Below are 25,917 nucleotides of genomic sequence, written 5' to 3'. Positions count from 1 at the left end.
CTGGGAGAGCACTCTGTGGAGGCTTGAGCCTAGAGCTTGGCAACCAAACATTGTGCTTTGGCAAACTCCTTGTCCAGCTGGCGCTGGCAAAGATCCTCTGCCTTTTGGGCCACCTTGGAGACTTCAGGTGGTTTGCCCTTTAGGCGAGGCTCTGTGCTGGCCTTTTCCTGGTGGATGTACTCCAGAAGGGCCTGCCACCAGACTATCAGGGGAAGAAATGTCTGAGCTCGCCTGGCTTTGATCACTCCTGGGGGATGCCATAGTAACTGGTGGTTCAGGGACTCACCCCACAGGAATCTGTCACTCTGTGCTGCAAAGCCTGTAGATCGATCTGAGGCTAGAGACCGAACGGAGGTTTGGCGCCAAAATAAACGGTCCCGAGGCTTCAAAATGTCCTCTGGAGCTTGCAGCTGAAGAGAACGCAGAGGGCAGCAGCGGCAAAATCAATCCAGCAGGAGGCCTCGTGATGGACAGAGACCGTTGGTTTGTCCTATGATTAGAAGTCATGGGGTGCTCCGGAGTTACCTTGTGGCACCCGCGATGCAGTAGGAGCTGAGGAAAGGCATTCGTAGATCACAGTTAAAGAAGAGCAGCAGCAAAACCTTAGACAAGCCAATTAAAGCCATTTTGAGGGATAAATTTGAAAAAAAAAAGATCTAATTAAGTAGCTAATTTGGAGAATTAATTTATGCATCCAGTCCTGATCGGGCCAAGTCTAAAGCTGGGAGGAGTCACCAGTGGTATCAGTGATGTCACAGCTGTAGACTCAGTCCGATTGGCCACTGGACAGAGACAACCCATTCTGGCTGGCTGTATCCACCAACTGGGGAGAACAGGCTGATTCTCACACTTCTGGCTTCTGTCAACCTGCCATTCCCTCTTTAGCTCATCTCTACCCCTTACATGCAAATTGCCTATTTCCTCTTCCCCCCAGCCACCTAACAATTTATGGCAGGATGCCAGCAAAGCTCTAAGCTGAAGATGGCAGAGGTGGTTCTGGTTTTTTTTTCTCCTAAGCAGGTAGGGTAGATTAACTATTTATTAACCACCATCCGGAAACTCTTGGCAGCTTTAGTACAATCACCTGTAATAATGTCCAATGGACACATGCATCACACTATTTAAATTATATAGAACTAGATATAATTTGTGAGTAATAAGTTTTTATTTTTGTTCCCATTTTTAGGCATTTGGGTTTTTTGTTGTCCCCCCCCCCCTTTCTAGATAGTATAATACAGGCTTTTCACTGTCTTTTTTTAAGTGTCAGGTTTTTTTATACTTAGCATTGAAGTTTGTTCCTTTACTCCCTTCAATAATTCCTATTAACTCATTTTCCACAATCATCAAAACTACCATATTCTACTGGCTCTTGCACTTACACATACATTGCCCAAATTCACTACCTCTTGAGAAACACAACTACCGGTAGTCCCCAAGTTATGACTGTAATAGCATCTGCCCGTTATGGTTATAACATTAACTAAATCATGTTGAATGGAGCCCCATCGCTCCTCCTCCAATGCATTCTTTAATTGAATGCAGAGGTTGTTAAGTGTGAATGAGGTACCTCAGGGATGGGCAAGACCATGGGGGCTTAGTGCAGAAACAAACGACGTGCTTCCAGCCATCCAAGGCCTCCCTGCACCCTCTGAGGTATCTCATACTCCCCCACTATTCAGGTTGCCTTACCTTTTGAAGATCAACAGAGCTCAAGGCCAGGTGGCAAAAAAGTAGCCTTCTTCTCAGATGCTGGTGAAACTGTTTTCTTTAGATCTTGTGTCCTTATGCATGCTTCCATGCTCTTTGGAAAAGCCTTTTTGCAGAGAATGGAGGTCTCCAGGGATGCCAGATCAACCCCACCCTTGAAGGCTTCTGTCTTCTTTGGAAAAGCCTTTTCTTTTTAATTAATTAAAATAAATTAGTTAATTAAAACTTTAATTATTTTTTCATTTTTTTTGTCAGATGATGGACATGTTTATCCCAAGCATGTTTTAATCCTAGTAATATCTTTTAATAAAACACATTATCAGTACTAGAAATTGTACTGCAGTCATCAACATAATCTTGAATATATACATAAAATTAAATATTCTTAACTAATTCCTTATTCCAAAACAGAATCAAGTTTTAAAATACATATATTATTTAATTATATTAAATATTTATTACAGAATGATGGAAAAAGAAAATATGTGCAAAACAAACTATTCTCGCTAAACTATTGAAAAGCAGCCCTTTCAAGTTTCAGAAAATAGATCCCTGGATTCTCTTTTGATAAAACTTTAATTAAGTTTATAAAACTAAAAGCCTCTTTGCTGGAGAAAGCACTCCTATGATGCATTTAAGATTGTAGATGTTTAAATTCTGAGGATACATATCCATTTATTTAAAAATTCATCATTACAATAATACATTAAACATGAATGAAACACGGATTTAGATAGATGATACTTTTTAAAACAATTAAACCACATCTCAAACCACATTCAGTATTGGAAATTTCAACATATAGCCCTATTGGCTGCAAATAATAAAATTTATTTAGGATCTGTACATTTTAATAAATATAATTGAGTAATATAGGTTTCCCTAGAAATACATTAAAAGCTAGGTAAAACAGATAAAAACCTAAGACTGAGAAATAATCATCCCCATTTTCCTGAGCATTTTTTTCTTTTATTCACATACCTTCAAGAGAGTTGGAATATTAAAAGAATTGCATTGTGCAACACATTCAAAAACTACATTCTGCCAGGTTAAGAGTGTGCTCTGAAAACAACTTTGGAAGCAGCCACCTCATCTTGCAGAAAGCATGGTTATTTTGAAAGAGATGTACTTCACTCCTGCTCCTGTTACTGCAAATCACTTTCAAACGTTTTGCACAATCCTAACAAGACTTTTCTTACAAATTTAAATCTTACATTATGTACAAGTTTTCATTTTGTAATTCTCCAGCTTTTACAGAATCCTTTATCCATTGCTCAGAAACAATTTTAAACTTTTTCTTAAAAGTCCTTCTGATGGCTTTTATTTTCTTCAAATCAGAATGTTCTCCACCAATTACATGGGATACATCTTCCTCAAGCTGTGACACTACTTTTGCTCCATGAAAACGAAGTAGCAACTCTACAGTTAAACATCTGGTTTGATTTATTCTGTCCCTTGAATTGCCCATTTCATCAAAAAGACTCAGGTAAATGGTTTGTTGCCTGAACATACTTAGGGAACTTTCCCAAGAATAACGGGCTTCTATGCCAGCAATCACATCCTGAGAAATCTCTTCAGAGGTATTAATTCTTGAGAACACTGCCTTCAACTCTTGTGGATCAGTATCAGCTGTGAAACTATCACCATAAGTATCATATTCATAAGCAAAATGTTGCTTTGTTTCAGGAGACATGTGAATCATAAAAGCAGGCTGCCACGGCACAAACTTGCCAGCTTGGAAACACTGTAAAAGCCATTCTGCTCTCACAACATCATATTTGTTGGAATAAATAATATTTTTCACTCTAACATTCTTAGTTCCTGCCACAACACAGTAGGTATCCGGCCCAGGATTTTGAACTATGCTGCCACCGTATTCTGCTATTTTGCTTTCCAAGGTATACTTTGAATAATTTGGTGTCCCAGTCATAATACAAAACTCAACATCTTCAAAAATATTAGAAACTTTGTTTATTTTAGAAAGATCTGGTGCTTTAAAATGATCCATTAAACCAATTGCTTTTTTATTTTTTGCCAGAGTTTTACGCTTCTTTTCTTGTGGTTCATCCTCAACTACATCAAGGTGTTTTGTAGCAAGCTTCCCAGCAGCTTTACTTCTGAGTTGTTCTAGAAGGTCAAGAGTCATACATTCATACCATTCTTTATCTTCCCTTATTCTTTCAATGCGTGGAAAACGTAATGTACATTCTGTTTTATACATATCACTACTCACAATTTCAGCAGCTTTAATCTGAACAATCACTGAATTACAAGGATCAATATAGACTTGAGGCTTCTCAACACCACATAAGATATTACAAGGTGGAACCTTCCTATCGTATTTTTTCCAATATGTGGCTAATTTCAAGCCAAGATCATACAGTTCTTTCATAGTGCAACCGGAACCAACACGACAAATGGAATGGAATTTAGATGGTTTTTCACCAGGCAAAGGAGTCTCAGCAACCGCACATAAAAAATGAGATATCATGCCACCACGAAGACCTTTACCCCAGTAGCCTCCAATAATTAAAAGGTCCAGTTCATCCATCAACCCACTGACATATTCTGGCTTGATCTTCAGCCATCCTTCCCCACGCTTATCTGGCTTGTAAATTGATATGGGGTCTTTTATTACAATTCCTTCTTCTCTGTTATCAATGGCTTCGTTTAGGGCATCTACTACTTCTTTCTGTGTGTTGGCTTGAATTCTAGAAACAATCTGCACTCGACCAGCTATTGGTGTAAAAATTGTATTTAATATATTGTATCTTTTGCTCAGCATCTCATGACCCAACTTTTGGTCATCGACCATAAGAACATCAAATACACAGAAACATGTTTGTAATTCAGAATCCTCCACCATCTTTTTGATGTCAAACTTGTTTCCTTTCTGCATAAATGTCTGGGTGGTAGGATTATAGGCCATCATTTCACCATCCAGAATGCAGTTTTGAATATTTTTAAAGGCCTGATGAATGAAAGGAGTCAATGAACCTTCGAGAGGAGAAGCACCAAACTGCTGAGTATAATCATATCCATTTCTGGAAAAGTATTTGTAAACATCTCCATCTTTGTGCATCTGCATTCGTTCACCATCTAATTTGGTTTCTATGTAAAAAGTCTGATTATTCATTTGTTTCTCAATTTGGCGCACACTGGCAATAGAAGCAAGCATTGGTTTAAAGGCAGAAAATAATGTAATAGAAGCATCACTAAGTGATACCGAAGGATTATGCAGCTGCCTACAAACCTTTTCCAAATCTGTGACACTGTGCAATTCTACAGCATCAGGATGGAAAATAGAAAGTAAGGTTTGCTGACTGACACCAAGTTTCAAATCCTTTATGATCATCCTGATCAACCACTTCTGTTCTAGTGCTGAGCTCTGAGTTATTAACTGAAGAAGGCTCTTCTTAACTAGATCCTTCCTTTTGGCAGCATTATTATTAGAAACAGAATCTAGAAGATCATTTACTTGTTGTATGGTCAGTTGACCTTTGTTGAAGCATCTTTCTTTTAAAACAAAGTAGGCAATCATAGCAAAGTCTCCAACATTTCCTTGTGAGACAGTGGGTGTTCGAAAATTTACAAGTTTGTAAGCATCATTTCCATCTTTGGGTAAATCTAGCAATTCAATATAGAGCTTAGCAAGCACTGTTTCTTTAATTCCATAGGCCATCCTCTCTCTTTCCAACTGTGGAAGAATAAGCCTCATTGCAGGATAAAAAGAATCTATCACATCCTTCTCATTTTTATGAAGAGCATCATGAAATTTCCTCCAGGAATCTAGAAAATCCTTGAAATACTTTGTTTTGTTTTGTCGAGATTTGCACTTCTGAATTTGTTCTAATGTTGAACAGAGATCTGAAAATGGGACTTGTGATGCTACAGTTAGCTTGGAAGATGAATGTGAAGTAGGGACTGAAGCCATCTTAGATGTTTTTTTCTCTACAAAAAGAAACAACCAAAGGAATTACAAATGTATAGATCTTTTTAGTTATCGTTTTACCATGATTTAATTGTATACCTCGACATTGCACAATGAACATTAAACTCAAAGTAATAAACTTAGTTTTACTGTCTGGTTCCAGCTATGCCATAGTAATCTATATGTGGTTAGAAACACATTCTACTGGTTGTCAGAATATCATCAGATGAAATACACGGGCAAAGCCAAATGCCACCTGAAACACTAAATAAAAGAGTTTTAGGCTGCAATGTTATATACTCTGTAAGCAAAGAAGCTTCCCATTTTATTTTTATTATATTGTTTCTTTTCATATCCAGTTATTCTAATTTTATAGTCTTAATTTACCTTTGAATGTGTTTTTGCTATATGATGATATGGTAGTACTGTATGGCAACAGTGAGGAAAACTGAGCAAACACTGATTTATAAAGGAAAAGTGTACTAATTGAGACATAAAGCTACATTTGACCTCACCAGACTTTTCAGTGATGCTCCCATAGACCTTTGTAAGTCATCAAATTTTAATATTTAATGTGGTACAATGGCAGCAGATAATGAAGGTACCTCTATGAGCAGCATGCTATGCTTGTATTCTTTTGTTTGCTTTCTGCATCCAGCATCCTTAGTCCCAGAGGATTAGAGAGAGAGTTTGGTGTAGTGGTTAAGGTGATGGCTTAGAAACCAGGAAATTGAATTCTAGTCCCACTAGGTGACTTTGGACCACTCTCTCTCTACACAACCCAATTCACAGGTTTGTTGTTGTAGGGAAAATCAGAGGAGGGAGTAGCATATTGTTCACCATCTTGAGTGGTGATGGCACAGTGGTTAAATGCAGTACTGCAGGCTATTTCTGCTGACTGTCAGCTGCCGTTCGGCAGTTCACTTTTCACCAGCTCAAGATTGACTCAGCCTTCCATCTTTCCGAGGTCAGTAAAATGAGGACCCAGATTGTTGGGGGTAATATGCTGACTCCGTAAAGTGGTATGTAAGTCCAAGTGTTATTGCTATTGAGTTACCTAAAAAGTAATAACGGCAGGATAAACATCTAATAAAGAAACAAAAAATATAGCCAATTCTCCTGCTGCCTTTAAGGTGCTGACCCAACAGAATTCTGCTGCTCAGAAAGAGTACAGATGGAGATAGCGAGAAGTTTAATCTAGAGCAACTGAGTCCACTCTGTGCTAGGCCACCTGCAAAGGAGAATACAATACTTGATCAGTCTTTCCCATTCTCCTACCATGATTGCCACATCTGGTGGAAACATAGAATGCTGCCCAGATTCAGCACTGCCCAGACTGGAAGAATAAACCAACACAATCTGCGACACCAGATTTGTCTTCTAAGGACTTATTATACTTTTGTCTTTTCTTTTTATCTATAACTTAAGACAGCAAGCGTATCTAATACATCTGTTTCCCTACAACAACTTTGTGAGGTGGACTTAACTGATAGTGACTGCTTCAAAGTCACCTAATCATCTTTTATGCCCAAGGGAGACCTAGAACTCAGTGTCTCCTGGTTTATAAACCAGAGCCATCAAACTACATCAAACCTGTCATTCCCACAGCCTGTTAACTGCACATCAGAGAAACTTCAGCAACCGTACTTGGAGGATGAGAAGTGATTAAGTAATCATCAACACATTCTGACCCACAGAGAAGGCACCCTGAACACATATTTTCCAGTTTTACATTATATTTTAAATCTATGGTATATACAATATAGTTAGTTTTTCAGCTTCTTTTGTCAGACGCAGTGCCCTATCATCTACCTGTTTTATCTTGTATCAAGATAACGTTGGTGTGACAGCCAGAGGCTGCTGTGCATTATGTCCCTGCCCCAATCTTGCCTATTGATCTTCAAGGCCATTTGCCTTATAGCAGTAGGAAAATATGGACTCACTGAATGAGTTAATCATCCATGTCTCCAACAGTTTGTGCGAACTCTGCCAGATCTGGCAACAGATTTCAGGCAGCTAGGAGGAAAGGCAAGAAAAGTATGTTTGGGTAGCTGCTCTTTAACCACCAATTCTCCTATCCCAATTCTGTGGGATCAAGAACTGTTAGGCGAAGAGGGGACACTCTTAACTTCCAGCACTTTCAGGATAATATTGCCCACTTAACTATGGTAGATTTATTTATTTGTTCAATTTCTATACCTGCCCAACTCAACCAAGTGATTCTTAAATTGTTTTATAACTCTGAAAATTATAAAACAATTTAAATGTATTAAAACAATAAAATCACCCAGAAAATAAATAAGTATAAACAGCAGCTGTGATGATTAGTCAACTAATAGTAAACCCAAGTAATAGGGCCCTTAACACATTCCAATGCCCCAGGAATATAGCTGGGCGTTTTTTTTTTAAGCTTTGGAAAAAGCCTACAGGGTTGGGGCAAGCAAGATCAAGCACAGTACTACCTAATTATCAGGGTTGGGTACAGCTTTTGACCCATTTCCAGCAGTCCTCTACAACATACAGGTATTATACAGATAGCCCTCAAATTATGCCCATAATTGAACTTGAAATTATGGCCATAAGTCACGATGAGCATTAAATGTATCCCCCAATTTTATGATGGCTTGTGCAGCAGGTATTAGGCAAACATGGTCGTTTATTGAATGCTTCAGCCATTAAGCAAATCCATTGTTTGTTGAGTATTCTTTGTCAGAAACCAGAAATAAAACCAGTTTTGCAAAAAAAAACATCCTCAGCCATGGTCATGTGACTGCAGGCCACTGCAAACATACATACATGCAAGCTGGTTGTCATGTGGTCAATGGGGGTAGCCTTCAAAACTATGAATCTGAAAGATTCTCTTGTAACTTCAAACAATCACTAAGCAACCCAGTTGTAAATTCCTGTATATACCTATTCCTCACGCATAAGCCTAGAATTTTAAATGCCAAAGTACATCCAGGAAAAATAGGTTCATCTTATTCGTAGATGAATGTATCCATAAGTATATGAGGTCACATTTTAAAGTATCGGTGTATATGTTTACGAGTAAGTCCATCTGCAGATACTGTAAACCAAACCTTGAACTTTTAACACCCCCCCACCCAAAAAAAAACCACCCGCAGAGAAGCCAAATGTGAAAATTAAGCGAAACTTCAAGAATTGCTTTATTGGTAGATGGCCTACCACCTACCAACGTTTTTTATTGCTACTTTGGTTCAAAATTATAGTGTTGGCTTATTCACGAGTATATGTGATGTATGTACCCAAATGTATTCTCACCAGCAGATTACAAGCTACGGTCATCAGAGAGAACGGCACCTCCTCATTCCACGGCGAACCGCGGCCTATTAAAGCGCTACTTCCGGAACCTCACAGGGACGGTTCGGAAGTCGCCATAGAAACAGGAACGCTGGCCTGCCCTCGAACCCCAGAAAGACTCCCCCAGCCCCTTTCTGGCCAATTTCTGCTGCGTTCACCAACTTGGTGCGCAGCGCTCTTTCAGTCGGTCCAAGACGATCCGTCCTCGTCACTCGTTGGCCGGAAGCACTTGTGACGTTGTCGATTCGGTGTCCCGGAAGTGACGTCTGAGCGAGTCAAGCCTGGTCCAAGAAGAAGCAGGATGGGATGCAGAGTATCCCGTCCCGGGCAGCGATGAGGTTGGTGTGTTGGGATTCCGCTGATTCGAGCAGAGGCCTGCGCTCTTAGCTAAGGAAGCGGAGGGGTGCCGCCGTCCCTTCGTGATGGGGTGGGAGAATAGTCGTCTCAAAGCGTCCACGGCCTTGGGCGCCGCCAGGTCTATCGAGCGCCTTCGCCTTCTGCCTCTCCTTTCGTGCCGCTGTGCGTTTCTCTCGAAAATCCCCGGGGTGGGCGCGAAAGGGCTGCCCTTATGTACTGGTAGTTCTGGTGTCGAGGCCGGGAGATCTCTGAACTCTTTCGGAAAGGACATTTCACCGCGGCGTTCCGACACAGGGCTCGGACTTAAATAGTTTTGGGCTTAAATGACCCTTGATGGCTCGGACTTAAATAGTTTTGACTTTCTGAACTGCCCCGGATTGGGAAAGGTTGGCCCTAGTGAACTAATCTAATGCTGGGATTAGCCTGTTTTACCCGAGCCTCTGTCTATCCGAATTGCTCCCACGATTGTTTCTAAAAATTAGAGGGGGCTGTAAAGCACTATGAAGCGGTATATAAATCTAAGCGCTATTGCTAAGCCAAACATACGTTGGAAAATCGGACTGTCGATCTTTTGTAATATGTCAGGTTTGGCCAGAAGGAAACACTGCACTGGTTCGACTTCTAAAAGTGGATGACTGTAGTTCTTTCCACATTTCACATTTTCTTATGGCTTACTAAACAGTAACATAAAGCTTACTGAAATATTTAACGCCTTTAGTAGGATTTGTTAATTAATTAACAGATATGGTAGTACAGTAATTGAAATCGTTACTGTTTGAACTTCTTTATTTTCTGTCCTAGCTCCATTTCTAAATCCTGTGGGAATTCTTTGTTATAAAACAGTTCCTGATCTAAAGTTGAAAAGAGATGGCTTATGTAAGAGACATTTTCTTCAAGAAGTTGCTCCTTAGGTATGAATGCATCAGTTGCCTTTTGTGTTTCTATTAGCATATATTACCATGTAGTTTCTCGGGTCAGTGCCAAAATCTGTAGTTTATATACATTACATAAACATTAGATTGCTAATATCTTAGCTCATACCCAGAAATTATTTAGGTCTGCAAAAATACTGGCTTATTTCAGAAATACATACTTCCTTTAGAGCAGTGGTTCTCAACCTTCCCAATGCCGCGACCCTTTAATACAGTTCCTCATGTTGTGGTGACCCCCAACCATAAAATTGGTGTCTCGGTTCCTAAGACCATCAAAAATATGTGTTTTCCAATGGTCTTAGGCGACCCCTGTGAAAGGGTCATTCGACCCCCAAAAGGGTCCCGACCCACAGGTTGAGAACCACTGCTTTAGAGTGTACAAACAAGCACACCAAAGCCTTTGTGATAATCATTTATATCACAAATGCATTATTAGTGAATTAAAGCAATTTGCGCTATTGAAATACCACCAGTGTATACGGTATAGTTGGGTTTCTTCCATGTTTTTGTGTGAAACATTGATTGCATGGGGCCAATTTAAACTATTTTCTCCTTGCTATTATTGTAAAACATAGTGTATTATTCTTCTATATTATATAGAGCAAATCAAGATATTTCTTCCAAGAATTTGCACTAATGTAAACTTCAGAATACTACCATGGTATTAAAAATAATGCTAAAATTAGTATAGTTGATTTATTTGATTACTTTAAGAACATATTTTTAAAGATTTTGTGGCAAAGCAGATTGAAAGACACACAAACAGTATTTCCTATCAATAGCTTAACATTATGTGGAGAGTCTGCAACAAATTTGATTTGAAACCTTGGACTTATGTACTGTAACCTTACCCTATGGTAGGAGTGATTTTGTAACATTGTTTTATATAATACATTTAAAGTTAGTGTGATCTAGAAACCAATTTTTGTCTTAGAAAACAAGGTGGTCAGTTTGAAATAAATCAATTTCCAATATGGTTTGTGAATCTGATTTGTTTATTTAGTACAAAGATGAACATCAACTTAAAATTAAATATTCTAGAAATTGAGAACATGTGAGAAAGTAGGAAGAGTATCTTATTCCCATCTATGTTTTTGAGTCTCTATTTTTTTAGTTTAATTTTCAGAGAACAGTTAAATTATTCTCATGATGCTGCAAGTTAAACACATCAGGTTTAACAGCTGAAAAAATAATGAAATCTGGAGAATAGTTTGTTTAAAAATCTAGATTCTTGTCACTCATTACTGGTAATCTTTCATCTCTTCATCACATGAGAACAAATATAGGATAAGCAACACTTAATCATATATTTTGCAGGGCTGGAATAAAGACAAGAATCAACAGCTATGATTATTTTTTTAAAAGAGTGAAGAAAAACCAGAACTAAAATATTACTGTAAAATTAATATTACTGTTGCAGTTGTTCAGTTCCAAGATTAAGGCATAGATGGATAATAAATAGATAAAGTAGTCTCAATGAAATCAGACATTTAAAATTCTATGACTGCAACCATGGTAGTAGTTTATAAGAGTTTGAAATAAGACTGAAATACTACTACTTTTAATGTACAAAGTTATCACGTACAAGTTTTTTTCCCTTGGCAATCCTGATTACCATATTTTTTAGAAATCTGATTAAAAAAAATAAATCTAAGAATACCAAATGAGAAGGTAGTACTTCTGAGAGGTAGTTTAATTATTCTTTGCACAAAACCATCATTATGTTTTTAAGTACCAACCCTGTAGGATATTTCAAATTCATGGGTGCTGATATAATGTTTCTAGATTCCTGAATGATGAGATGTTTGTGATATTTTCCTCAAGTCATTTTTGGTATGTCATTAGACTAAAACATTTGTGCATCTAAACTATTTTTTCTGTATATGACATTGGCTAAAGTTTGTGTGATTCAAAATGAAAGCACATCAGTGCAGTTCCTGGGCCTCTGATCCAGCTGCAATCTATTCCAATGCTATTCTTGATGGTCCCTCAACTGTAAGCACCTGATTTGAGGGATATAAGGATACTGCAGCTAGAATGGCCATCTGATTCTGAAATAGATCATTCATCACATTTCTATATTACCCTAAGTCAGGAGTGTCAACCTGGTGGCCCGCGGGCTGGATGCATCATGTGCAGGTCACACCCATCCTGCGAATGGGAAAAATGTCATGTGATGTGGTGAGTTTGACATCCATGAGCTAAGTGATTCTAGGTAGTTTACAAAGAAACCTGAAGCTGCAAGTGGGCTGGATGACACAGAAAACTGCTGTATTCTACTTATCCTATTTTGGATCAAGCCATTATCTGATTGTAGACTTTATTGGTAGCCTTGGAAGTTTTTTTTCCCAGCAGCTTTTATCAAAATTAGAGTATATAGATTTGGCCATAATACTTTATACATAATTATTATGCTAGTATTGATATTACTGGATGATAATGGTTATTTTAAAAAAAATTGAATCCTACAGGTTCAGCACTTATTAAGCTTCTACTGAAGAACCTTACTAATCTATTTTAAAATGTTAATGTGTTGCTGTTCAACCTAGAAGGCTTGCTAAAACAGCTTATGTGTTAATTGAAGTCAGTAAATACCCTCCAGCCTATAGTTTAAAATGATGCAACACAAATGGAATGTTAAAGGATGAAAATATGAATACCTAAGCTTAATATGAAAGCTTGTGTCATCAAAATTTGTCATTTTATCATCTGCATATTGATATGACTCAAAGTTAGAAATTTTACCTCAGAAATATAGCAAGTAAGATTGTAACATAATCATTTACCAAGCATCAGTAAAGATGTTTTCATTCTTCAAGGAACCATCATTTTTGGAAGAACACATGGCTTAGTGAAAGTTTTAAAAATAGAAAAGAGTCTTAATTATCTTACATATTTTAGAAAGATAATACAACTTCTGTCACCCCAAGTTTGAAAAACGGGTTTTCCGTATAGATTTTTTTAAAAAACCATGCAAATATTTGCTGGCATAGAAATCTGCCCTGCAAAGCTAGCAGGGTTGATTTTCCATGACATCCATTTCTACATTTATATGTTTAATAATCTAGAGTATGGTGTTGCATAAAAGAGAGGAGTCAGCTGCTACCTAAACACATGTCAAGTAGGATTTTGAGTTCCCACAGCTGCTTTCTTGATAAATGAAATAGCTAGGTATATGTAGATATTTTATTATTTGTGTTGCCCATAATTTATTAAAGGAGCCACAATTTCTAGATTAGCACAGCATACTGAAGAAATTATAGATTCTAAATTATACTTAATGCAGCATTCAGCACTCAGTCATAATGTAAAATATTTTATTTTGTTTAAAATATTATATTGACCCAACCAATGTGGGGTTTTGGTAGAAGACAATAACCAACCTATTACAAAAATATGTCCTTCGTCTGCAATTGAATACTTCATACATGAGCTGTGATGTTATCCTGATTCTTCACTTGCATTCCTTTGTCCTACAATACTTTGTGATCTCAGCCATTGTGCATCTTGTATCTCACATCTAAGGCCAAAGTTGATCCTTTCTTTTACCTTCAAGTAATACATTAGAAAAGTCTGTGATACCTATTCTACTTCTTTCCATGTATTTGCTTGCACCATCCTACATTCACATTTAAATAATAATTTGTGGAATAGAGATGGTACTTTGCATCAGTGGTGGGTTGCAGGCGGTACACCCCGGTACAGACGTACTGGAACCAGACCCGAGCACCGGATACTGTTGCAGTACGGTGCTCCAGAGGGCCCATCCGCCCGAGCTCCTTAACTGTGTTTTAAAGCTTCTGCGCTGCCACCCACATGCATGGTGCGTACAGCGTGACGCTCCATGGAGCAGCTGGAGCATCACGGAGTGTTGCGGAGGTGCTAAGATGCATGCGCATGCTGTGCACGTCCATGAGGACGCCACCAGCCCCGTTCCAACCGTACCTGTTGGAACGGGATTTGAAACCCACCACTGCTTTGCATGTAGAAGTACAAACATTGCACCTGTCTGTATCTCATTAAAGGAGTCAAGGCTACTTATGTCTTTTGGGAAGCACTTGAAATCCAAAGCATTAAACTCCACTTAATACATTTTATGTTCCAGCTCGCAATTCCTTTGAAAATTTGTAGACGCCATATTTTTGTAATAAGATTGTCTCTTTGGTAATCCATCCATTCAATCTTTAGAATAGAGTGTGGTGCTGAAGGAACAGTAGGAGGGAAATTAGTAAAAATCAGCTGTCTCAATTGTAGAATTATTTTCAATTAAGGCATAGCCAAAGAAAGGCCATCACCTGTTGAGATTGCATGACAGGCAATGAAATTTCCTTTCTTGCTTCATATTAGGGCAAAACCAATATTGAACACAACATTGCCCTTATACATTAAGTAATGGCTCTGAGTTGCCATGAGTTTTAATTGATGATGCCAGCTGGTATGACTGTACATGGATTTGAATGATGGAATTTTGATTAAATCTAATTAAATTGGGTTTCTCTTTTGGGGTGAACAGGGGAAGAAAACAAATTTAATTTGCTGTAATTTAGAAGACACCTAAGAAGTCAAACCTAAGGAGAGACCTTCCTTACCTCTATTTTCTCTGTCTTTTATTTATGAATTTTTAAATTAGTTTAATTTTCTTATTAATTTGTTAATTAATACACATTTCAAGTGACTTAGATGAGACACTTATTTTGTTTTATTTTTCAAAAACATTGCTCAGTTACCAGAGCAATCTTAATTTTTCTGACCTATTATGCTTAGCATTTGTTTTGCTTTACTTTTTTTGTTCATGTTGTTTTAAGCTTAAGTGTATTTTCTTCTTTCAGGATTCATGTGGACTAGAGATTCATTGGCTACTATAATGGAAAAATCATGGATGCTTTGGACTTCCATTGAAAAATGGCTGCTTGCTTTGGTGTCATGGTCCTGGGGTGTCTGCCGTATTTCTCTCTTACCTTTGATAGTGACTTTTCATTTGTACGGTGGCCTGATTTTACCTCTGTTAATATTTGTATCTATCACAGGTATATTATATAAATTCCAGGATGTGTTGCTTTATTTCCCTGAGCAACCCTCTTCATCAAGACTCTATGTTCCCATGCCTACTGGCATCCCACATGAGAATATATTTATCAAAACCAAAGATGGTGTGTTGCTCAACCTAATTCTTCTCAGATTCACAGGTGATAATTCCTCATATTCTCCTACTATCATTTATTTTCATGGGAATGCAGGCAACATTGGGCATCGACTACCAAATGCTTTATTGATGCTGGTAAACCTAAAAGTAAATTTATTATTGGTTGACTATAGAGGCTATGGGAAGAGTGAAGGAGAAGCAAGTGAGAATGGCATCTATTTAGATTCTGAGGCTGTTCTAGACTATGTGATGACTAGATCAGATCTTGACAAGACAAAAATTTTTCTTTTTGGTCGTTCATTGGGGGGAGCAGTTGCTATTCACCTAGCCTCTGAAAATTCTCATAGGATTTCTGCAATCTTGGTGGAGAATACATTCCTAAGTATCCCACACATGGCCAGCACTCTGTTTTCTTTTTTCCCTATGAGGTACCTTCCTTTATGGTGCTATAAGAACAAGTTCCTGTCTTATAGAAAAATATGTCAGTGCAGGATGCCTTCACTGTTCATTTCTGGACTTGCTGACCAATTGATTCCTCCAGTTATGATGAAGCAACTTTACGAACTTTCCCCTGCTCGGACTAAAAGATTGGCAATATTTCCAGATGGAACTCATAATGACACTTGGCAATGTCAAGGCTACTTTACTGCACTCGAACAGTTTATCAAAGAAGTTCTAAAAAGCCACTCCCCTGAAGAAATGGCAAAAATGACATCTAATGTAACAATAATATAATTGTAATTCCAGTCTGTCTTTCTGATACAACTGCATTGTACCTGGATTTGTGGGAAGTGATCATTAATTACCATTTTTAAATGTGTATTCTGTATGTATTTATCTTTGAAAAGTGAAATTAAACATGGAGATATCTACTGATTTATCATCCAACATAGTTTTTACACTGCATTGTAAACAAATAAAACTTCTATTTGTTTTAATAAAATGTTTTTTTTTATTTAGGAAAAGACATTTTAACACATTTGTTGCTCAGTGTTGTGTTCTGAATTGAGGGAAGAATAAAGCAGTTCAGTATAGTGTGTATGTTAGCTCCATGGATAAACATGGTTTGCCAAATATATCTGGCTGTCTGTTTTCAGAGAATCATAGATAGGTAGATATCTGTTACTAAAATTAATCTGTATTTTCAACCTCTGCTCCTACTTGGTTAAGGCCTCATCCTTGCAATGGTGAATGCTTCTTTGAGAGAGGATAGTCCTTCCAACTCTGGAAGAGATAAGAGCACCTCAAAAAAACCACTGCTGGATCTCTGAATGGACAATTTTCATCCTGTCTCCAGGCTTTTCTTAGAAAAAATGGAGAATACAATGAGACTACAGTTCCGAAGGTGGCGATCAGCTTTCAAAACCTGGTACAGTACTGAAACAACTTGGTCATCCTTGATTTGTGGCAGATCTAGGATGGGGGTAGTGTATCCATCCTGGCCTTTGGTGACTTTACATCTTTTCATACTATTCATGGTGTCTTGGTCAAGTTTAAAATTTGGGTATAGAGAGCACTATGTTTCTGTGGTTCTTCCTCAAAGTCTGAAGGTTCCAGTCAGTTTGAGGGCAGAGTCATGTCCTAGATCCCTGCTTTGAAAAGTGCCACAGGGCTCTTCCCCCTTCTTTTTTAATATCTACATCAAGGCCCTATCACTTGTTGATATGGAAGGACAAACTCAGCTCAACCTACCAGGACAGTGACTGCCCTATAGGACCTGGGCTAGAGATATTTAAAGTTTGAAGGGGGTTCTATTACCCTGCTTGGATTCAGCATGTAATTTTGTAGTCCACCTAGATTCGTAGCTCCTGTCCAAAGAGTGGGTGATATCTGTGAGCCCAGGGATTTTTACATAACTGTCTTGTACACCATTTGTACCTTTTCCTGGACTGCTTCCAGTCATTCATCTTTAGTCATTCCTGAATGAATTACTGAAACTTATTCTACTTGGGGCTGCCCTCTGAAGACTATTTGGAATGTAGCTATGCAGGTATGCATTCCTCATTATACTTATGTGACACCACAAGATGCATTGGCTTTATATAGATTTCTAGTTGCAATTCAAAGTGCTAGTTGTCACCTGTAAACCATTTCATGGCATTGGAGTGAATTGCTTACGGGACTGCATTTTTCCAATGGTACCTGCCTATCCCACATGTTCCAACAGAAAGGGCCCAAGATGAAACATCTTGTGGGACCTCAGAAGCATGCCTTCTCAGCAGTGGCCCCTAGCCTTTGGGCTTGTCTTTCTGCTGGTACATTGCTGGTCCCAGCACTCCAGACTTTAGAAAGGTTAAGATCTGGCTTTCTCCCCAACTCTTGGGATAAGAGGAGCAGATTTCCCATTGGGTGGGATACAACAAGCTTTTTGTTTTGATCACCATGTAATTGTTCGGCAGTATTTTATTTTAATGGTATGTGTTTCTTTTGTTTTGAGTTGTGTAGCTGTACAACTGTCATAAATAAAGGAAACTATTTTAGACTAGGAGCAGAGAACAGAAAAGCTGCAAGAATTTGGTTTCACTGTAAATAAGCCTTGCAATTTCTGGAATTTTTCTTTTTTTTTTCTTTCTCTTTTTTAATTTTATTAACAAACACGTAAAACACACACACACAAAACTTAGACATACACCACATTTACACAATACAATACAAACAGGAGCTTCCTGTCCTGCAATTATCAATCGATACCGCTCACCTTATATTATTTCCCCTTCTATTGTATTTCATTCGGATTTCACCATTCTTAACCCTCTTATTTTACTCATAACTATTATTTTTGAGTTTTGTTATATTCCTTCATTGATTCTTGTTTCTTTCCTCCATATACCATTTATCCCATATCTGGTAGAATTCTGATTCTTCTTTTCCCTGGATTTCTTTAGCTAGTTTGTCCATTTCAGAACAATCCATAACCTTTCTTATTATTTCATCTTCGCTTGGAGTTAATTTGTTTTTCCATTTCTGGACAAAGGCAATCTTTGCCGCCGTAATTATATGTAGTATTAAATACTGGATTTATTTTTTGTATTTCACAGACATTATTCCTAATAAAAAAACTTCAGGTTTCCATTCTATTTTAACCCCTGTTATTGCCTCCAGCCAATTTTTGATCCTTTTCCAAAAAAAATTAGCCACCTCACAGGTCCACCATAAATGGTAATATGGAATTATTCTTAAGTAATAGTTGATGGTGGCTTTTCTATGATATTTCATTTATCTTTTTCTTTTTCCTTGACTGCATTTGACCCCATTTGTCATTTTCTAGTCCATCTTGGCAGGAGAAATCTGGCAACTTTAAAACTAATTACTTTAATACATATGATTAAATCTCCAAATTTAATTTAATTTTGTGATTCATGATTAACCTTTTTTAATATTGTTAATATTATAAATAGCACTAAGGGAAAAGCAATTCATTGGAATGGCTACTTAAATACTGCTTACTGCTCATTCTGCATTTTAATATAGGTATATCTAAAGATTATAATCATTTTGATATTACCATACACTGTCAAAGGCAGGTAAACCTGGTCATGCCCAAGACTTTAGTTTGCAGTCCTGGTATTGCAAAATATTGAACTCTATATTTTCCTATGGATTTTTATTTACTTTCATCATGAGGAGGTCCTGGTTCAAATCTGGGTGTTCCTCCCTCTGGGAGATTGAGATTGCCTGATATAAAACTACTTTGTGGTTAATTGTTTACTTTGGATAAAAGAGTGGGTGCTGCTGAGAAATAAAAGAACATTTGAATTAATGTGATCTGAGGTTTGGAAGGCGTTCTATTGAACTATAAAGTTAATGTAAATTTTAGAAATTACTTTATCAGAAGCGCCATATTGAGACTATGGAATTGATATATTCCAAACTAAACTTGAAAATGCTTTTATGGGTCACAGCACAGGAAGTATTTTATAGGAAATAAACAGCAGGTGAAGAGAAACAAATATATAATACGATTGCTGCTGCAGAGCAACAATATGCCCCAAAATGGAAAGATTCTGAAACACTCCCAATGGAGCAATGGTTGTTGAAGATGATGGAATTAGCAGAAATGGCACAACTAACTTTTTCGCTTTGTGAAAGATCAATTACTCCATTTATTAGTGACTTCAAACTCCTTATGGACTTTTTACTGAAAAGAGAAAAAAACGAACTGATGATTTCATTTAGGGATTTGAATAGTACGAAGAGTAGATTATGGAAATAAAGAAACTGAAAGCCATTTATTATTTTCTTATTAACATAATATGTAATGCATTTAAATCCCAGTATTTGCACTTTAATATTTTTATTTTATTTTTTTGCTTTTCTTATGACATTATTTACTTTGGAAACATCTCTCTGCATGTGCTATTGTGAACATAATGATCATAATACAAAAATACTCTACACCAAATATTTTTAGAAATATTCTAGTATTATGCTAAATACTATAAGATTTCTTACAATATGTGGTGTCAAAAATTGATTATTATATTCAGAATAACACAGGCAATGTGATGTTTATACTGTGCTAAATGAAAGCCATCAAGGCATCTGGCTAGAAAATGTGTGGTTGTGAGTTCTAATTTTGCCTTGGGCATGAAGCCAGCTGAGTGACCTGGAGAGTCATTCCCTCAATGCTAGAAATAGGCAAGAGCAATTCATTTCTAGATTATTATTATTATTAGATTTTTGTATCCCTCCTTTTTAATAATAACTTTTAATATACTGTAAAATGTCAAAGATAACTAATACTCCCTCCTCCTATTATCCCCACAACAACCAACCTTATGAGGGGATTAGGCTAAGTCAGAGAGGGACTGGCCCAAAGTCTCCTAGCTACCTTTTATGTTTGAGTTGGGACTAGAGCTCACTTACTCCTGCTTTCCAGGCTATCTGTCTTCACCATTACACCAAACTGAAATCCTGTCAAGAAAGTTGCAGAGATTAGTTAAGGTGAAAGATGAAGGAATGACCAGTGATCTGAAGGCACACAAACATATGCAAAAGTACCATGTTTCCCCAAAAATACGACATGTCCTGATAATAAGGCCATGCCACATTTTTCTGGTGGGCAAAAATATAAGCCCCTCCCGCAAATAAGCCTCCTGGACAACCCCCCCCTCTGACCAGGCAGAACACCGCTCACCAACCTAGTGGTATCCTGAAGGTGCCAAGCCGCAGGAACCGGGGTGGGGGAAGGTGATCGCATTGCTTGGTGCCTTCGGGATACTCCTAGGTTGGTGAGCGGCACTGTGCCCAGCTGAAGAGGGGGTTGCCAGGTGGCTACTCTCTTGCGAGCGGGCTCCCAAAGAGCTGGGCACAGCAGTCACCCAGCAAACCCCCTTTTCAGCCATGCAGAGCACCATTCACTGACCTAGGGGTATTGCCAAGCCGTGTGAGCGTCTGTTCGCTGCCGCCCGGCTCCCGCAGCTTGGCGCTTTCGAAATGCCAGTGAATGGCGCTCTGCATGGCTGGAGAAGGTTGCATGAGTGGCTGTTCCGCTCCCGCTCATGCGCCTCCCAGTCTCACAATGCCCTGGCCCAGTTCTCCCTGCAGAGCCAGGGCACCTCCACTGCCGCCATCCCAGCATGGCTTTTTCAGCAGCTTCCAAACTGAGTATTCTGGCAGTGGCCGCTCTGGGCATATGCTCTATGGTTGTGGGCTAGCTGTCGGCAGAGCGTACAACCATAGAGAGTACGCCCAGAGCGGCCACTGCCGGAAGACTCAGTTTGGAAGCCGCTGAAAAAGTCTTGCTGGGATGGTAGTGACGGCGGCAGCAGAGGTGCCCCGGCTCTCCAGGGAGAACTGGGCCAGGGCATCGTGAGGCTGGGAGGCACATGAGCAAGAGCGGAACAGCCATGCAGAGCGCCATCACTGGCATTTTGAAGGCGCCAAGCCACAAGAGCCAGGCAGCAGCGAACAGGCACTCACGCGGCTTGGCAATACCCCTAGGTCAGTGAATGGCGCTGTGCCCGGCTGGAAAGAGGGGTTGTCGGGTGGCTTCTCATGAGCGTGGTCGCTTCATGGCTGTTCAGTATGTGAATCCAATTGTGCCAACCATGAGGATAATGCAGCTAGACTATTACAGTGGTTGTCCAGAAATAGGCATTTTTTCATAATCACTTAGAATTGATATTGTATCATTATGTTTATGTTGTTTATTATACTTTAGTTTTTCAAGATACTTGCTTTGACTTATAGACATTTTTAATAACCTTGAAGCTTATCATATTTTAGAAATACATAATTTTCCTATTTTGATAGCAGAGCAACTTTTATGGGTCAGTAATTTCTTGAGCCTGTAATGAAAACTTTGATTAATCTTTTACCAATATTTTTGAGCAAAACTTTTTTAAATACACCATCTTCATCTAACGCCAGACTAGAAGCTGGTAGACAGTAGGTTCCAGTCCAGCCTTAGGCATAAAAGCCAGTTAGGTGACTTTGGGCCAATCATTCTCAGCCCAACCCACCTCACAAAGTTGTTATAAGGAAAATAGGAGGAGGAAGGTATATTAGGCATGTTCATTGCCTCAAGTTAATAAAATAATAAAGGCTTCATAGAAATCTAATAAATACATAATCTTTTTCTATAGGCAAAATTTGTTTTACATTTACATTATCATACAGTATTAGAGGAAAGGACAAGAGAAAGGATGTTTCTAAGTAAATATACTATGTATTTGAAAAGAAGAAATACAGTATAATAATAGAGGCAGATAATTGTTTTTTGTAATTGCTCAAAGAAGACGGGTTATAAATATGAATTGCAGTAATTTTAGTTTATGCGAATTAATATCTAATATATGCAATGAATTTTCTACTTAATATATTTATAATTGATTTATACATTGATTCACTAATTAAATTACTTAATATTCTAATTACTTTCTAATGTATGCAATTAATTTTCATTATGGCATCGAGAAATGTAGAATAATTGTGCTGAAAGAACTGTGATTCAAGTAGGTTCATAGCAAATATATAAAGCCCTTTTCATTTTTATTTCTTCCTGAAATAGTCACTTGAAATGTTTATGCAGTACTCAGCTCAAATGATTGCACAAGTTTATAAGGCTCAGTTTTAATGACTGATTTGTGCCCCAAATTTGTTTTGATACACATTACTATTTGAAACTGCATCACGGTTCATGGTACTCTTTGACAGTCAGTCCTGAGGTATTTGTCTATTGGAACGCTACATTGACCTTTTTGCTGTTTGGAAGAAAGTTTCAATGGGGCTTCTGGATGTGGGCAACAAAAATACAAACCATTTAAAAAAAAAAACATTAGATGCCAACAAAGTATTAAAGTACGTTTCATTCTGCACTCTAGTGGTCATTGAGAGTTTTGCAGATGAAATCCAAGTAAATATAGAGATTATGTTGAGGATTATATGATGTCCTATTATATCAATAGTCACATCAAATTTATAATGTGACCTGATCAAGTAGATATTTAAAATGTGCATTTGGATGGGAAAGGGAGAGAGAAATATAACATCTTTTTCAATTGTTTTAGTTAATGTTTTGTAAAACTTTTACAAGGCTATCATTAAAATTTGAAATTGTAAATGATAGTCTGCTGGTGTTTCATTTGCTGAGAAATTCTCTTTGGTATGATATTCCCTCACCAATTTCTTCTATGATTATTCTGATCACATATAATACATTTTAAGTAGTCCTTTCATTTTTGTAAATTGATAGTGTAATACTGTTAATTTTTTGGAGCAAAGTGTAGGTACAGATTGTGCAAGATTTTTTCTTTTTACAAATCTGTATTTTGTCCAGTCTTGCATTATTATCTTTAGCAACTATATTTTACAAACATTTCCCCAACTGCTTCCTAAATTTCCAGTATGGTAGCCTGAAAGAGAGCGTTCTTTTTCAGCAACTTTGAGTGTTTTAAAGCTCTTAAAACGTTTTTTTTGTTTTATTGGGGAGAAGGAGTCCAATAGGACAGGCTCAAAATACATTTTCCCTTCAAGTCACTGATTTAAGTTTGACTTTCCCCTTCAAAGACACTGTTGACCTACTTTCACAAAGTGATATCTGTCCACCTCATTTGCCCTTGCAGAGCTTGCAATAAATCATGTAACACATTCCATGGCAGTTGTGGGAGGGGTGATAAGTATAAGCATTAAAAAAAGGATTGAAGTCAGTGGAAGTTGAATAAATATGTTTAAGAGGAAATTTTTCTGAAATGTTACATGGTGTGCCTGTGTGTGAGAGAAGACTTAAAAGTGAAGTTGAACAGTCCTGCCATTTCCTGTATGCTCAGACTGTGAGTAATATATAATAAAAGAATTCCTAAAAAAATTCTCATTTTTCTTTGCATTAAATTTTTACTCAAAGTCTACATTTGTGTACTGAAATATGCAATAAAATGATGCATTTACAATTAGTACCTAACTTCCTCTTCTGGTATGTGGTCTGCTTTAAATATAAATATACTTTGCTGCTTGCTGCTAATTTCCAAATTTCAGATTAACGCATTGTGCTTGTCTTTTTTTTATAGTGTTCTTTTAAAAGTTGCATGGTTTGTCTATTTGAAATTGCTGTTTGGGACAGACTGAAGTTGGTGCCTTCAATGGTCCTGGTTGGAAGATGCTTTGAAGAACTTATTTCATTGTAGCTGTCTCCATACAACAGTGTTTTATGTGGCACCTATTTGTTGCATGAGTTGATGCTTTCCTCTGTATAATTTCTGAAATGACTCTTTATAGCCCTATCAAGAGAGTGGGAAATCCTTCTATATAGAAATCAGCACAGGACTGGCTGATTATGGGGAGGCCTGTTGGTAAATAATGAAAGGATACTTCTCTGTGATTGATATTGCATTTGCCTGTCCTTAATTGTGACCAGATGCATATTCACCTGTGTGAAGTAATTTTCTTTTCGGTTTCCATGAAGGGAAGATTCTTCTTTGACTAGCTCCATGGTGTTTGAATTGCAAACTCTGAGAATCTTTGGTTGCAAAGCACCTTCTCAAAGCACAGTACAATGGCTTTCTGAGTCTCTGTTTCAGAAAATCTGGAGAACAGATGAAGTAACAGAGGAGAAGGTGGCAATGGTCTATATTTTCACAAAGATTGAGAGAACTGAGTGTGAGAATGTGGTAAGTACACCCCAAAAGGGAAGTGCCAGGAACCACTAAAGCAGTGCCAAAAGACTTAAAACAACCCCTCCCCCTTTAAGAAATTCAACCCAAAGCAAAAGCACCAGCGGAAAGGAAAACTCAGAGCAGCCAAAAGCCATTAATGGCTGTTACAAAAGTAACAAAGCTGACCACAGAAACACTTAAGTAGAAGAATAAAGATAAGTGGGACCAAGCTAAAAATAACTCACCAAGGCAAAACTAGAACTCCCTTTTCCTGGCTCCTGATAGGATTGGAAAGACAAAGGTCTGGGACCAGGATTAACTCATTAAGGTAGGAAGAAAAAAACTCAGAGCAATCACTTCAACTAGAGGTACATCAAAACCCATCAAACTACAGAAGTTTCAAAGGGAAAATGGGTATAAAAAACCAACAGAGAGACAATCCCAAACTGCTTGCTAGCCAGGAATGCTTGAGCTGTGTCACTACTTTCTCTTGCCTTCCTGAATTAAAGAGTTCCGCTTTCTGGCAGTTTGCTTCCGTGTCAATTTCTTCTCAGTGCTGGTGACTGCTTTCCAGCTGGGGAATGAACCAGGAGATTTTTTTCCAACAACAGGTTGTGACTAGCTGAAATGGTTACAGATTGTAAAACTGAAGAAGGAAAGAAACATCAGACTAAAAGCAAGAAACAAGTTTTATTGAATACTCATTCCCTACCCCCATTGCTTAAATTGCTTTTGGGGAAATAATTAAAAAATAGCCGTATAGTTTCAGCATCAGCAAGGGATGAACACATATTAACAAGGAGTAGCAACATTGTTGAGTATCTAGCAGTATGGATCTCTAATTAAGGCAAAACCAGAAAATATTTAGATACTGTATTTGAGCAGTGAGTTTGTTATTTTGCAGCTCACAAAAAACAAAGTAGTTGCTAGCCTGCAACCCAACAAATATTTATTTGATGTTCTGTGAGTTTTGGAGAAATTTGGAAGTCCCTGGGATTAGTATATGACTTTTATCACATGGCATGAATTGTTATGATGGGTCAACCATAGGGCAGAGCCTCACCACTGTCATCATGAAAAGAAAAAAAAATGTAAAAGGAAAAAGGCTGAGCTAGTTGCTGCCAGAATCACCATGAATGACTCTGCTTAGTGCTTAACTTGTAATTATCTACATATATATGGAGGAGCTGGATGGCAGATTGGTTAGAGCAGTGGTTCCCAAAGTGGGCGGTACCACCCCCTGGGGGGCGGTGGGATGACTTAAGAGGCAAGGGGCGGCGGCAGGGGGGTGCTAAGAGGCAAGGGATGTGGCAGAGGAGTGCTGGAGGTGGCCCCCTCGCAGGGCGCAATTTTGCCTGGGGCTTTGTTGGCCCCCAGTCAGTTGAGCACTTCCGGCAGGGGTGAAATTCAGCCGGTTCTGATCGGTTCTCCTGA

General features: G+C 38.1%; 2 protein-coding genes across 4 annotated transcripts; one reads left to right on the top strand and one right to left on the bottom strand.

The window, feature by feature from the left end:
* Positions 1 to 2,654: 2,654 nt before the first annotated feature.
* Positions 2,655 to 9,116, bottom strand: LOC148045577 (DNA ligase 4-like). Its single transcript, XM_087716635.1, has 2 exons — positions 8,921 to 9,116; positions 2,655 to 5,658 (listed from the first exon to the last, which is right to left on the bottom strand). Exon 2 carries the CDS (start codon positions 5,639 to 5,641, stop codon positions 2,918 to 2,920), a length of 2,724 nt encoding a protein of 907 aa, XP_087572761.1. The 5' UTR covers positions 5,642 to 5,658; positions 8,921 to 9,116; the 3' UTR covers positions 2,655 to 2,917.
* Positions 9,117 to 9,204: 88 nt separating this feature from the next.
* On the top strand, positions 9,205 to 16,334 carry LOC106543711 (protein ABHD13). 3 transcript variants are annotated; one of them, XM_087716636.1, is made up of 4 exons: positions 9,205 to 9,297; positions 10,118 to 10,227; positions 12,340 to 12,429; positions 15,078 to 16,334. In XM_087716636.1, the coding sequence occupies exon 4, from the start codon at positions 15,083 to 15,085 to the stop codon at positions 16,124 to 16,126; it is 1,044 nt and encodes a 347-aa protein (XP_087572762.1). In that variant the 5' UTR covers positions 9,205 to 9,297; positions 10,118 to 10,227; positions 12,340 to 12,429; positions 15,078 to 15,082; the 3' UTR covers positions 16,127 to 16,334. The 3 variants fall into 3 exon arrangements, with proteins under 3 accessions (XP_087572762.1, XP_013915251.1, XP_013915253.1); XM_014059776.2 differs by lacking the exon at positions 12,340 to 12,429; XM_014059778.2 differs by lacking the exons at positions 10,118 to 10,227; positions 12,340 to 12,429 and having other exon boundaries at positions 9,213 to 9,297.
* The last annotated feature ends 9,583 nt before the right edge of the window (positions 16,335 to 25,917 follow it).

This window comes from Thamnophis sirtalis, unplaced genomic scaffold (genome assembly GCF_051295495.1).
Source record: "Thamnophis sirtalis isolate CommonGarterSnake01/CBP01778 unplaced genomic scaffold, rThaSir2_p1.2 scaffold_5, whole genome shotgun sequence".
Lineage (NCBI taxonomy): Eukaryota > Metazoa > Chordata > Lepidosauria > Squamata > Natricidae > Thamnophis > Thamnophis sirtalis.
This window is presented reverse-complemented; position numbering and strand designations above follow the sequence as displayed.